Source organism: Chiloscyllium plagiosum, chromosome 19, assembly GCF_004010195.1.
Source record: "Chiloscyllium plagiosum isolate BGI_BamShark_2017 chromosome 19, ASM401019v2, whole genome shotgun sequence".
In the NCBI taxonomy this organism is placed as follows: Eukaryota; Metazoa; Chordata; class Chondrichthyes; order Orectolobiformes; family Hemiscylliidae; genus Chiloscyllium; species Chiloscyllium plagiosum.
The window spans coordinates 625,113-639,031 of NC_057728.1; the positions used below are offsets into that span (position 1 = coordinate 625,113).

General features: G+C 44.4%; 1 protein-coding gene across 2 annotated transcripts in view; it reads left to right on the plus strand.

Annotated features, from left to right (window-relative positions):
* LOC122559455 (aldo-keto reductase family 1 member D1-like) overlaps window positions 1-12,886 on the plus strand; it is a 29,598-nt gene extending 16,712 nt beyond the window's left edge. For both annotated transcript variants that reach the window (XM_043708909.1, XM_043708908.1), the window contains 4 exons: window positions 123-232; window positions 7,502-7,667; window positions 12,190-12,272; window positions 12,597-12,886. In XM_043708909.1, coding sequence (XP_043564844.1) covers window positions 123-232; window positions 7,502-7,667; window positions 12,190-12,272; window positions 12,597-12,639 — 402 coding nt within the window. In that variant the 3' untranslated portion in view covers window positions 12,640-12,886. The remainder of the gene's footprint in view (window positions 1-122; window positions 233-7,501; window positions 7,668-12,189; window positions 12,273-12,596) is intronic.
* The last annotated feature ends 1,033 nt before the right edge of the window (window positions 12,887-13,919 follow it).

A 13,919-nucleotide genomic window follows, 5' to 3' on the forward strand; every position in this document is an offset into this window, starting at 1 on the left:
ACCAATGACTCATTGACTCTGATGTTTTATTTTCTCTCTCTTTATGAATCTATGGTCATCCTTGGCTGTCTACTGGTCAAAAATGACAGCAATGTTCACTTTTTAATCTTTCTTCTGCTCAGATTGAATGTCATCCATATTTTACCCAGCCTAAGTTCAAGGAGATTTGCGACTCCCATGGAATTGTCATCGTGGGCTACAGCCCCCTGGGAACCTGTCGGGATTCCCTCTGGTAAGTAACCTGCTTACGGTTTACCTCGCTAACTCTCCGAGATACTGACTCCCTTCTAGAAATAGAATTAGAATTAGCTTAATTGTCACATGCAGTCAAATGAGTGCAGTGAAAAGTTCACAAAGTTGTCACTTACCATGCCATCTTAGGCACATAGATGTCTAATCTTAGGATTAAATTAGAAAAATAAAGAAATAAAACATTCACTATTACAGTCCCTTCAAGCACACCCCGCCAGGCCTCACCTCCAGTCTGTGCCAGGCCTTGCTTCCAGTCTGTGCCAGGCCTCACTTCCAGACTGCGCTGGGCCTTCCTTCAAAACCATGCGGGGCCTTGCCTTAGACTGTGGCAGGTCTCGACCCCAGACCACACCGAGCCGAGCCGAGCCGAGCCTCCAGACCATGCTAGGTCTCACCTCCAGCCCACAGCCAGCCTCATCATAGACTCCGCCAGGCCTCGCCCTCAGACCATGCCAGGCCTTACTCCAGTCCACGCCACACGATTCCCCCCAGTCCTAGCCAGGCCTTGCCATGCTGGAATCTCACCTCCATTAGACCATAAGACCATTAGACAAAGAGCAGAATTTAGGCCATTCAGCCCATCGAGTCTTCTCTGCCATTCAATCATGGCTGATAAGTTTTTCAACCACATTCTCCCACTTTCTCCCCGTACCCCTTATAAGCCTCCATGCCACTCTGGGCCTTGCCTTCAATCCCCCAGACTGCATCAGGCTTTGCCTCCATTCCACACCAAACTCTACAGCTGATAGCCCACCGAGTTCCTGAGTTCAGGCTCCAGGTCTACTGAAACCAGGGGTCCTCAATCCAGGCACTGCTGCTGACAACTGATCCGTATGCCCCATGATGTCAGAAGATCAAGAAAAGTAAAGGGAAAGATGAAGGCAGAAGAGGAGGAAGAGAGAGAAGGATGTAGATGGCTTGGTTCGTGCAGGTTCAGGAGTCCCAACATCCCTACCATGCAAGTGCTGCCATCTTGGTAAACGGTGCATAATTCCAGCATTAACCATTCCCCTTGTGTGAGGGCAGGATAGTGGAGAGGGATGGGAGGGGGATGAGGGTGTGACGATGAGAGGTGGTGTTTCCATTTTCCTGTGATGGCTCCTGCCCAAAGGCCAATTTTGCATTATATGTGAACAATTAAAGACCTCAACCTTCTGGTATTTTAGCAGTGGCAGACTTATCTATCACCATGCAGGCAGAATACCTAGGCAGGCACAAGAGAGTGGGTGTCTTGAACAAGTACCATATCAGGGTGGTGAAGAAGACATTTGGCACATTTGCCTTCATTGGTCAGTGCATTGAGTGTAGGAGTTGAGATGTTATGTTGAGGCTTAACAGGGCACTGGGTAGGCCACTTTTAGAATACCTGTACTGTGTGGATTTCTGTAGGACAGATGTTGTTAAGCTTGAGAGAGAGTACAGAAAAGACATACAAGGATGTTGCTGATACTGGAACATTTCAGCAATAGGGAGAGGGTGTGTAGGCTGGGGCTTTTTTTCTCTGGAATGTAAGGCTGAGGGGTGACCTTATAGAGGTTTATAAAATCATGAGGGCATGGATAGAGTGAATATCCAAGGTCTTTTCCCCAAGGTGGGGGAGTCCAGATCTAGAGGGTATAGGTTTAAGGTGAGATGGGGAAGATTTAAAAAGGACCTGAGGGTGGTGTGTGTATGGAACAAATTGCCAGTGGAAATAGTGGAGGTTAGTACAATTACAACATTTAAAAGGCATCTGGATGGTATATGGTTAGGAAGGGTTGAGAGGGATATGGGCCAAATGCTGACAAATGGGACTGGGTCAGATTGGGATGTCGGGTCAGTGTGGTCGAGTTGGACAGAAGAGTTTGTTTCCATGCTGTATGACTCGATGTCCTGTCCCATTGCTAGGACAGAGCCAGTAGAGCTGCTGGCACAGCAGTATACAGCAGGGAGGGAGTTGCTTTAGGAGTCCTCAACCCAAGTCTCATGGCCTCAGGTTAGACATGGGTAAGGAAATCTGCTGATTACCACCATCCTCCCCATGGTTGATGATACAACACAGAGTGGCAAGGGCACAAAATATACTGCTATTGGGAGACTTCAATGTCCATCAACAAGAGCAGCACAGAAGCAGTGTAGATTCAGAGTCATACAGCACGAAAACAGACCCTTCAGTCCATGCCGATCATAATCCTAAATTGAACGAGTCCATCCTGCCTGCGCTTGTTCCATATCCCTCCAAACCTTTCTTATTCATGCACTTATCCAAATGCCTTTTAACTATTCCTGCACTCATTACTTCCTCTGGAAGTTCATTCCACAGATAAATCACTGTCTGTATAAAAACATTGCCCCTCGTGTCCTGGATGGGTCCGAAAGGACATTGCTGCGATACTGAGTCTGCAGGTGGTGAGAGAACCAACAAGATGAAGAAATATACTTGACCTCATCCTGACTAACTGCCAGCAGCTGATGTCCATGACAGTATTAGTAACATTGTCCACCACACAATCCTGTGCAGGCAAAGTCCCGCCTTCACAATGAGAATATCTTCCATTCTGTTATGTGGCACTATCACCGTGCTAAATGGGACAGACTTCAAACTGATCTAGCAACTCAAGAGTGGGCATCCATGAGGCATTGTGGGCCATCAACAGCAGCAGAATTGTCCTCCAGCATAATCTGCAATTTCATGGTCCAGCATATCCCCCACTCAACCATTACCGTCAAGCCAGGAGATCAGCCCTGGTTCAATGGAGAGTGCAGACAGCATGCCAGGAGCAGCACCAGGTATTATGAAAAATGGTAGCTTCACCAGGTTGATATCTCAAAAAGGACTACCTGCATGCCGAACAGCATCAGCAGCAAGTGATCGACAGAGCTAAGTGATTCTACAATCATGGATCAGATCAAAACCCTGCAGTCCTGCCACATCCACTCATGAATGGTGGTGGAGAATTAAACAACTCACTGGAGGAGGAGGCTCCTCAGATATCCCCATTCTTAATGGTGAAAGAACTCAGCACATTAGTGCAAAAAATAAGGCTGAAGCTTTCACAACAGTCTTTAGCCACAAGTGTCTAGTGGATGATCCATCTTGGCCTTCCTCCAGTAATTCCTAGCATGACAGATAGCAGTCTTCAACCAATTTGATTCACTCTATGTAGTATTGATTGATTTAATTTATTGTTATGTGTGCCTAAGCACAGTGAAAAGCTTTGTTTGTGAGCAGTATAGGTCATAGGGTGAAAGAAAACTTGGACAGAGCAAGGCATACAGGTTACACCACACAGGATGTACCCGAGGCAAGATCAACATTAACAAGGTCAGCATTATTTGAAGTTAGACAGTCCATTCATCAGCCTAATAATGGCAGGGAAGAAGCAGTTCTTGTTCCTGCTGGTGCATGTGATTAAGTTTTTGTATCTTCTGCCTGTCAGAATAGGAGAGCATTACAGGGTGGGATGGGTCTTTGATGATGTTGGCAGCTTTTCTGCGGCAATGAGATATGTAAATGGAGTCTGGGCTGTGCACACCACCTTCTGTAGTTTCTTACAGCCCTAGCCAGTATGTACCTGGATAGTATGCTTTCCATGGTGCATGGTGAGAGTCCTTATAGACATGCCAAATTTCTTGAGCCGCCTGATGAAGGAGCAACATTGTTGCACCTTCTTGGGAAGTCCAGGACAGTTTGTCTGTTATCGTCACTCCTTGGAACTTGACGCTCTCAACCCTCTTAACCTCTGCTCCATTTGTGTAAATGTAAATTGTTGTTTGATATCCATCCTACCACAGTGATGTTGGCAGCAAACTTGTAGATGGTGTTCCTTCGGAATTTGGCAACACAGTTGTAGGTGTGTGAGGAGTACAGTAGGCTGTGAACGCATCCTTGCGGGCTCCAGTGTTCACTGTTATCGCAAAGGAGGTGCTGTTGTCTATCTTCACTGATTGCAGGCTAAGGGCCAGGAAACTGAGAATCCAGTTGCAGAGGGTGGGGTCAAGACCTAGGGGTCTCGGAGTTTTGGGATCAGTCTGGAGGGGATAATGATGTTGAAGCTAGAGCTGTAGTTGATGAGTAGGAATCTGATGTAGGTGTCCTTGTTATCCAACTGTTCCAGGGATGAGTGCAAGCTTAGGGAAACAGCTTCTGTTGTGGAACTGCCACAAATTGCAGGGAATCAAGGCAGCCTAGGAAACTGATATCAAGAAACAGTTGGAGACAGTGGATTCTGCAAAGACTATTGGCCCGGACAACATTTCAGCAATAGTACTGATGAGCTGTGCTCCAAAACTTTCTGCTCACCGAGCCAAGCTGCTCCAGTTAATTTACAACACTGGCATCTAACTGACAATGTGGAAAATTGCCCAGGTATATCATGTACATAAAAACCAAGACAAATCCAATCCAGACAATTACCACCCCATCAGTCTCCTCTTGATCATTAGTAAGGTGATGGAAGGTGTCAGTGCCATCAGACAGCACCTGCCCAGCAACAGCCTGCCACTTTCCCTGGATGGCAGTCCCCACTCCCAATGAATATGTTCTCAAGTCTCCTTCCTGTAGCAGTGACCCCTCCCTCCCCCATCCCCATACGTTTCATCCCCAGTTTCCTTTCCCTACGTTTCTCTGGTTGGTCCTGATGGACTGACAGTAGCCCACCCTTTGAGCAGCTGAAGTGGACAGTCCCAGAGAACAGGTACCCAGGGCGGCGCGGTGGCTCAGTGGTTAGCACTGCAGCCTCAAAGCACCAGAGACCCGGGTTCAATTCCCACCTCAGACAACTGTCTGTGTGGAGTTTGCACATTCTCCCCAGGTCTGCGTGAGTTTCCTCCGGGTGCTCTGGTTTCCTCCCACAGTCCAAAGATATGCAGGTTAGGTGAATTAGCCATGCTAAATTGTCCGTAGTGTTAGGTGTAGGGGAATGAGTCTGGGTGGGTTGCTCTTCGGAGGGTCGGTGTGGACTTGTTGGGCCGAAGGGCCTGTTTCCACACTGTAAGTAATCTAATCATCTAGTCTGATCCCTGCATGGTTGCTGCATATCTTCCTGACTGTGTTAACCCTAAGCCCCAGGCTGACTTTATCTACTCCCTGGACTGCAGTGTCTGAATGAGAACACTCCAACCGGACACTATGACCAATCCCCTGGACTAGTTTTGGAGACTGACCTTGACTCAGTTTGCCAGGGGGCCCCGTGACAGATGGGTACCTCCATGGTCTTCGGTGAGGACTACTACCCTTAGACTTTGAGAGCAGCCCGGCTTGTTGCTAGCTCAATGTGTTTATGGTGTAAGCTGCTGCCACAGGGAGTGGGTATGTGATTGACATAGCAGACTGCCGCATAGCAAGATGTCCATCCTCTTTGACAAAGGACAGCAGGACAGGCTGTGTGGCCACCCGCAGGGAAGGAAGGATACTGTGAGCAGGCAGGTAGGATATTGTTGAGAAAGCATGAAGAGAACAAGCAGGCAGCCCTGAGGTCAGTCTAGTCCAATCCCTGTGCACAAGGCACCCTGTAAAGCAGCATCTCAATGCTAATTGCTGGGGTGGCCTGTATAGCAGTCCTGTATTCCCTCAGTAATCTTAAACAGAATTGGAAAGGCTCTACATAACTAGTCACCAGGTACCTCCTCTCACCTCCACGTTGAGATTTCTCAACACCTAGCTTGTTCAGGGTTTTGGTAAAACAGGGAGCTGATTCTTATTCCTATTTCCTTTTTTGTTTTAGCAAGAAGTGCTATTGTACCCAACTGAGCAACTTCCCACCACCAAAATCACCATGACTTTTCTTTTACCTTTTGTTTTAACTATTAATTGCCACCAGTAAATACACCCCTGTAGCCAGTTTAATATTACTCACAAAGGCCATACTTGGCAATGCAAACCATCAAAGGTTGGGAGGGTGGGGGAGATGTGTGGTGTAGGGAAAATGGGAAGGGACTAAATCAAAATGGAGTTGGGGGAGAGACAGGAATCTCATTATTTTTCTTTATTTTGAGCAAGAAAGCTGATCAAGCAATAACTACCTTTAACTGGCAACTTGTTACAGCCAAGACGGGATTTGCAAATTGATGATCAACTTGAGCACCCTCTTGTGGCACATTGGTAGTGTCCTTCCTCTGAACCAGGAGGCCTGTATTCAAGCCCCATCTGCTCCAGAGGTTTGTAATAACACCTCTAAGCAGATTGATTAGAAAAATAGGCTAAATAAAAAAAAGATGATCAATTTGTGAGGGATGCCTCCTGTAGTCAACAATTCCTGAAGTGGTGTTTAGATCAGAGTGGTGCTGGGAAAGCACAGCAGGTCAGGCAGCATCCGAGGAGCAGGAAAATCAACATTTCAGGCAAAGCCCTTCATCAGGAATCAGGAATTCCTGAAGTGGATCTTGAACCTAAAGTTTCTGGCCCAGATGTAACAGTTGATTAGATTCCCTACAGTGTGGAAACAGGCCCTTCGGTCCAACAAGTCCACACCAACCCTCCGAAGAGTAACCCACCGAGATCCATTTCCCATATTTACCCCTGACTAAGGCACATAACACTACAGGCAACTTAGCATGGCCAATTCACCTAATCTACACATCTTTCAATTGTGGGAGGAAACCAGAGCAAACTCACGCAGACACGGGAAGAATGTGCAAACCCCACACAGACAGTTTCACGAGGCTGGAATCGAGCCTGGGTCCCTGGAGCTGTGAGGCAGCAGTGCTAATCATTGAGCCACCGTGCCACCCTAACCGTAACATTAGTATCACTGCATCACAGGATTGCTGCTCAATATTTATTTGACCCAAAACAGATTACCAGTCGGCTTTTCGCCTTGGTGTTTGTGGGATCTTACTGTGGACATTTTATGTGCTGTATTTCCTGCAACAGGGCAGCGATTACACTTTTAAAATATTTAATATCTATAATTAACTGGCTCAATCTGTATTCACTAACTACAGTCAAGGTAATACAGCTATCTCCCACAGGCCTCTGTGAAATGGTCTGAGATTCTGCACTGGCTTTTTCTCTATGGACTGATTGTTAACTAAAGCTCCCTTCTCGGTAGTGCGAGTGTGGGCTGACAGCCAGTGAAGATTTGGCTGTGTGACCCTCAATCATTGAATAGCTTGACAACCATTCCCATCCTGACTCTTGGCGACAAAATGGTAATGGGGAAAAAATATCATTAGTGGGGAATTATACCCAACAACATGACTTACCATGAAGGGATGCACTTTGGGAGGAATCTTTAAGCTGCAGTGTCAAGCTTGTCTTTATCTGCAGGGTGAACGTTAAGATTCCCTCTCTGCTGGATGACCCTGTGTTAAACTCCATAGCAGCAAAATATAAGAAGACCAGTGCCCAGGTGGCCCTGCGTTTCCAGCTTCAGCGGAACATTATTGTCATTCCTAAAAGTTTTAACCCAGAGCGTATCAAACAAAACTTTGAGGTACGGACCTGTTTAGTTATTTTACTCTAAGCTGCAACGTTGTTTTATTGTATTTAACATTGGGATCTAGATGCAGTGCTAACTGAGGTGTGACTGATCTATTCTCTTATCTCTGCTCCACATGAGCCATCTGCCATCTCTCTTTCTCTCAGCCATTCAAAGTAGCTCCAATTCCTTTCTCCCTCATCGATGAAAGGCATCCTGTAATATTCATATCAACTGTGTCACAAGTTACATACTTATAACCACTTTCTGACATGAGGTTTTTCGTGAATTGTGATTAATTAGTCACAATCCTATTTTCACGGATTTGGGATCTTGTTCGTGAAGAATTCTCGATAGGTTCAGCCTTTCCTTTTCGGAACAGAAGGACTGGAGTCAGTCATTCAGCCCCTTAAACCTAAGCATGAGAGAACATTGATACCCCATGAATTTCTGGAAGAATAGAGAGCTGTTTTTAATATCCCTATGTAAATAAAGAGTTCAGACTACAATGGATAGAGAAAATTTTACTCTACATTATGAGGAGCTTGACTGTGCAGTACAGATACCCAAAGCCCAGAGGAACATAGCAAGAGTTATTGTAGCATTCTCTAGACATCAAAAAGCAGAAAATAATATAGAAACAGTGCAGAGTACAAAACCTGGTCTGCACTTTGCATGAACAGTGTTTTCTAAGTTCACCTTTGAAAATTTTGAACTAAGTTTTGACTCTGTGCCCTTGCCTCAATCTAACTCATTTGTTTTCCATAATGACATGACAACTTTGTTGCAATAATTTCTTCCTTATTTGAATCCAAGGAATTAAACCCTTATTTACTTAATCCTTCCTCATAGGTTAACCCCTGGACTCCAGGTTTCCCTCCAGCCAACATCTCCTTCTACGGGACGAGGTGCCTAGAGCTGCTCATGCTCAGTCAGCCTATAGCCCCTCTCAATTCCTTACATAGTAATGCTGAACCATGACAATCACTCAACAGTTCCAAATCGGAAATTGCTAAACCTAAATCGCTTAACTCTCTGCTGAGGAGGGATGAACAGTAACTCACTGTCTTTAAGCGTTATAGGGGTTGAGCCCATATAACATTTTAAGAAGTATTTAGATGAGCACTTGCAATACCAAGGTGTACAAGATTATGAGTCAAGTCCTGGAAAATATGAATAAAATACATAATTGTTTTGACAGGCACAGACTTAATGCGCCAAAGGGTTTTTTCTCCGTACTGTCCACTTCTTTAACTCTATGACTAAATGAGATTACTTCTCTGTATTTGAAACTCTGCAGAATACAGACTCAGTTCACCCAATATTTGTTGACATCCTAACTACAAGTCCTGTGAGATTTTTTAGTCTCCCCCTGTGGTAAAATATTCTTCCTGAGGATGCTTGGCTTTGCAGATCAGCTGAGAGGCCTTTGTCTTGTTTCCTTTCAACAGCAGTTTCGCCTGCTTTCTACTTCAGCAGAAATACTTCCTGTCATTTGTATGTGAAACAAATTTTCTCAGCAGTGACTCTCAAAGCACATTAGCAAGGGTTGAAATGAAACTGGCTTTTATCCCTTGTGTTTTCCTGAAAAGTGCAAACACAAGCATTTCTGCACAATTCAGAGCCAATGGGTTTTTGCTGAGAATAGTTGGCCCTCATTTTCTCTGGAACCACAAGAGATCACAGTCCAATTTATCCTGCCTTACCTTACTCCTTACAGAAATTGTAATTTCATGCTCCTTTGGTCATTTCAGATATGACATTCCAGGTGTCCTATCCAAACAATCACTGAAGTGACATCCACAATCATCTTTTGGCTCCATATCTTTTCAAAAACAGCCTGTTCTGATTTCAAGTCCTGTATATCTGAACATAGGGTTTTAATTGTCAATGCACCAGATACCACCACCCCCCCTCCATTTCCTTCGACCTTCAATATTTCCATTTTTCATCATTCTGGAAGTCTTCTGTTGTGTCCTTATCAGTTCAAAGATGAATTCTGTACTTAATTCATTTACAAGAGTTTCATCTAATTACTTAGACTGTCAGCATTTCTGTCATTCTATGTTTTCAACTATACTGCACACAATCCCACTTATTTTTGTATCATCAACACATTTGAATATGTGATTTTTTAAAAATTCCATCTGAACGTTTAAGGCTCTACAACAGATTCTTCAAAGACACCACTGAAAACACTCCGTCCACTGGATTATCACCCTGTTTTCTTATTCTCTGTCTCCTGTTCCTCAGCCAGTTTCCAAACCAAGTCAACACTTTGCTTCCTTTACAGTAATTTCACAGGCTTTATCTTTATTTAATAGTCACTTCTAGAGTCATAGAATCAAAAAGGTCTATAGTACCCAAAAAAGGCCCTTTGACCGATTACATCCCACACCAGTCAAAACAACCACCTAACTATTCCAGAGTCTAGATTAGAGTGGTGCTGGAAAAGTACAGCAGGTCAGGCAGCATCCGAGGAGCAGGAAAATCGACATTTCGGGCAAAAGCCCTTCATCAGGAATGGAGCTCCATTTCTGATGAAGGGCTTTTGCCCGAAACATCAATTTTCCTTTTCCTCGGATGCTGCCTGACCTGCTGTGCTTTTCCAGCACCACTCTAATCTAGACTCTGGTTTCCAGCATCTGCAGTCCTCACTTTTGCCTACCTAACCAGTCCAGCACTTGGCTCTTGGCTTAGGCATCACAAGTGCACATCTAAATACTTCTTCAGTGTTATGAAGGTTTCTGCCTTTACACCCTTTCAGGCAGTGAGTGCTAGATTCCCATCATCGTCTGGGTGACAATGTTTCTCCTTACATCACCAAGTGTTTACAACCCCAAGTGCATCACTTCACATTTATTCAAATTGAATTCCATTTGCCACTGATCAGTCTATCTGAGCAGCCAATCTATATCTTTTTGTACTCTAACGTTATTGTCCTTATGATTTATCAAACCACCAGCCTTTGTATCATCTGTAAACTTACGACTCAACCATCCTACATTCGATTCTAAAGTTATATGATCTGCAAATAACAAAGGCCTTAACACTGACCCCTGTGAAATCCCGCTGGGTACAGATTTTCAGCCCGGAACCTGATAGTCAACTCAATTGTGGATCCAATTTGCCAAATTTCCTTGTGTCCCAAGGGCTCTTTCTTTGCTATCAGTCTCCCATGTGGGACCTTATCAAAAGTCTTTCTGAAGTCCAAGTAGAGTACATCAAAAGCAATGTCCTCAAGTATATACCTGGTCACATCTAGAAGAAATTCAATCACGTTAATCTTACATGATGACCCTTTAAAAGAACGATGCTGACTGATCTTGATCTACAAATGATCCTGTCCCTCAGAATTGCTTCCAATTGTTTCCCTATTTTAATGGCCAGCCTGTAGTTTCCTGCTTTATCCCTTGTTCCCTTCTTGAGTAACAGTAATCATTGGCTGTTCCCCACTCCTCTGGCACCTCTCCTGTGGCCAGAGAGGAATTAAAAACTTTTGAAACTGTCCCAGCTATTTCTTCCCTGCCTCACTTAAAACGTTGTGTACATTTCATCTGGCCCTGGAGAATTACCTATTTTTTAGTCGGCCAGACCATTCATAGAACCGCCTTCTCTATCTATGCTAATTTCTTTAATTATATCACAAACCATATCCCTGGTTTCTACACCCATGGCATCTCTCTCATGAGTGAACACTGACATACAGTATTCATTTCAAATCCTACCTACATCCTCTGGCTCCACAAATTACTACTCTGCTTCTTAATGGAGCCTACTCTTTAACCCATTATCCTTTTCCCCTTATTGTATTCCCTGCCAGTATCCTTTCAAGTCCACTTTAATATCTCCTAATCTCCCTTTTAAGTTCCTCCTTGCATATTCTATAATCCTCTAGGGCTTCCTCCGTTTTCAGCCCTCGGTTTTTGCAATAAACCTCCCTTTTTCTCTGAATCCAATCCTGAATATCCCTCGATATCCAGGGTTCAAAGGATTTGGTGGTACCATTCTTTCTCTTTATTGAGACATGTGCTGAACTTAATCAAAATAAGATCCATAGACATTTCACCATCCACTACTTTCGTCACATCTTCAACATGATCAGCTTCATTAGGCATGATCTATCCATTACAAATACACGCTAACTCTCCTGAAAAAAATCTAGGAGACTCAAATCTACATGTTGGGCTAACTGGTCTATAACCCCTGTGTTTTCTCTTTCACTGTTCTTAAGTAGCTGAGTGACATGCTTTCATTTCTACTGGAATAATCATGCATTGGATGAACATTGGAAGATTATAGGTTAGGGCACCTGTAGTGCTCTCAACAACCCTGGAATGTAAACCATCTGGACCTGGAGTGGGGTAGATGGTTGTAGCTCTTCACTGTCATTATTTTCTTCATTATTGTTGACTTTTTTGAGTGCTATGCCTGATTTATTATGATTTCCTTTGGGAGTCTGACTTGCTGCCTTTTTCCTTTTCTTCCCCTGAATTTGATCTCATAATTCAACCTTTGTTTTTCTCTTCTTCCTTAGATTTTTGACTTTTCTTTGACAAGTGAAGAAATGAAAATAGTTAGCAACCTCAACAGGAACGAACGATATGTGGAGCTTTTGATGTAAGTTTCCTAATCCCTATCAGCAACATGACCTTCCACATCGAACGCAGCCTCCACACCAACCCTGATGGCTCATGGAAGAGATGTTCCATTTGCTGCCTTATTGTTCAATAGAGAGGCTCATCTCATCCTCTAACAACACTGCCCAATGGCAGTAATTGCATAATCATTAGTAGTAAGTTGATGATCCCTTTATCTACACCACTGGCATGGAGGTTAACTATGTCATCTTTGTTGCCACTCAGCTGAGACTGACCAAATAACAAATCTAGACTAACATGTATTGGCTTGCCTTAACCCTCAGTCTTTGTTCCATCCCGGCAGGTGGAAGGATCACCCAGAATACCCATTTAATGATCTATACTAAGCTCCACAGTTCGTTGTTAGAGGTGTCCAGGAGCAGGAGTAGGAGCAATGCCAGATTCCTGGATGAAGAGGGACAAAACCAAATTGGGGCCAAAATGCCAAACAAAGTTCAAGTCCTCCAACAGAGAAAAGTGATTGAAAATAAAAGCAAGTCTGAACGCTTTTTTTTTTATTTTCTTCCCTGGTCACATCTAGAACAGAGAGTGTTTGACATGTAATCCAATAAAGTGTAATGACTCCGCGAGAAACAAGTTGCAAGAGTTCTTTCAGATCAGACATGTGCTTTTTCTGTACTTATTGTTGCTGACTGATAATAGAGAGAAAGTGCATCTTCATTGCCCATGAGGGGAGATATTTTGAACTTCAGTTTAGTTGCTGATTGTTGGCCATTTCTGAATCGCAGTGAATGACAAACTTGAGCAACATCACTTTGTTCTGTTGACCTTCTCCATGCAGCACTGGCTTTGTCTCTAACATGATCATTGTTGCCCCTGTCAAAAAGTGTGGTACTGGAAAAGCACAGCCAGTCAGGCAGCATCCGAGGAGCAGGAGAGTCGACAGGAGGGCAGAAAATCCTGATGAAGTGCTTTTGGTCGAAACGTCGACTCTCCTGCTCCTCGGATGCTGCCTGACTGGCTGTGCTTTTCCAGCACCATACTTTAGAACTCTGATCTCCAGCATCTGCAGTCCTCACTTTATCCAAGTATTGTTACCCTGTGGAGATGGAGGCACTGCTTTTAAACTAAATCAGAGTTTCCAGGTCTCCAGGTCTCTCTCTCTCTCTGACTCCCTCCCTTGTCTGTCTTTCTCTCCTCTCAGCCACATCCACTATTCCCTCAGCCTTTCTTTTCTCTTCCCTATTCCTTGATTCTCTCTGTCACTCCTAACAGTTCCTCCCTCTTTCCAATTTTTTCTCGCTCTGTCTCCTTTCACAAGACCATACGCTTCTTGCCCCAGAGTTTCTGTCTCACCCCAGTCTTTCTCACTTGGCATAGTCTTAATTCCCTCTGTCTCCTTTCACAAGGCCTAATGTTTCTCACCCCAGACTTTTTCTCTCGCCCTATTCTCTCTCAGCACATTCTCTCTCTCACCCCAGTCTTTCTCTCTCAGCACCTTTTCTCTCTCTCGCCCCAGTCTCTCTCTCTCAGCACCTTTTCTCTCTCTCAGCACAGTCTCTCTCTCTCTCTCTCGCCCCAGTCTCCCTCTCTCTCTGCTCAGTCTCTCTCTCTCTTTCTCTCTCTCTTGCCCCAGTCTCTCTCTCTCTCTTGCCCCAGTCTCTTT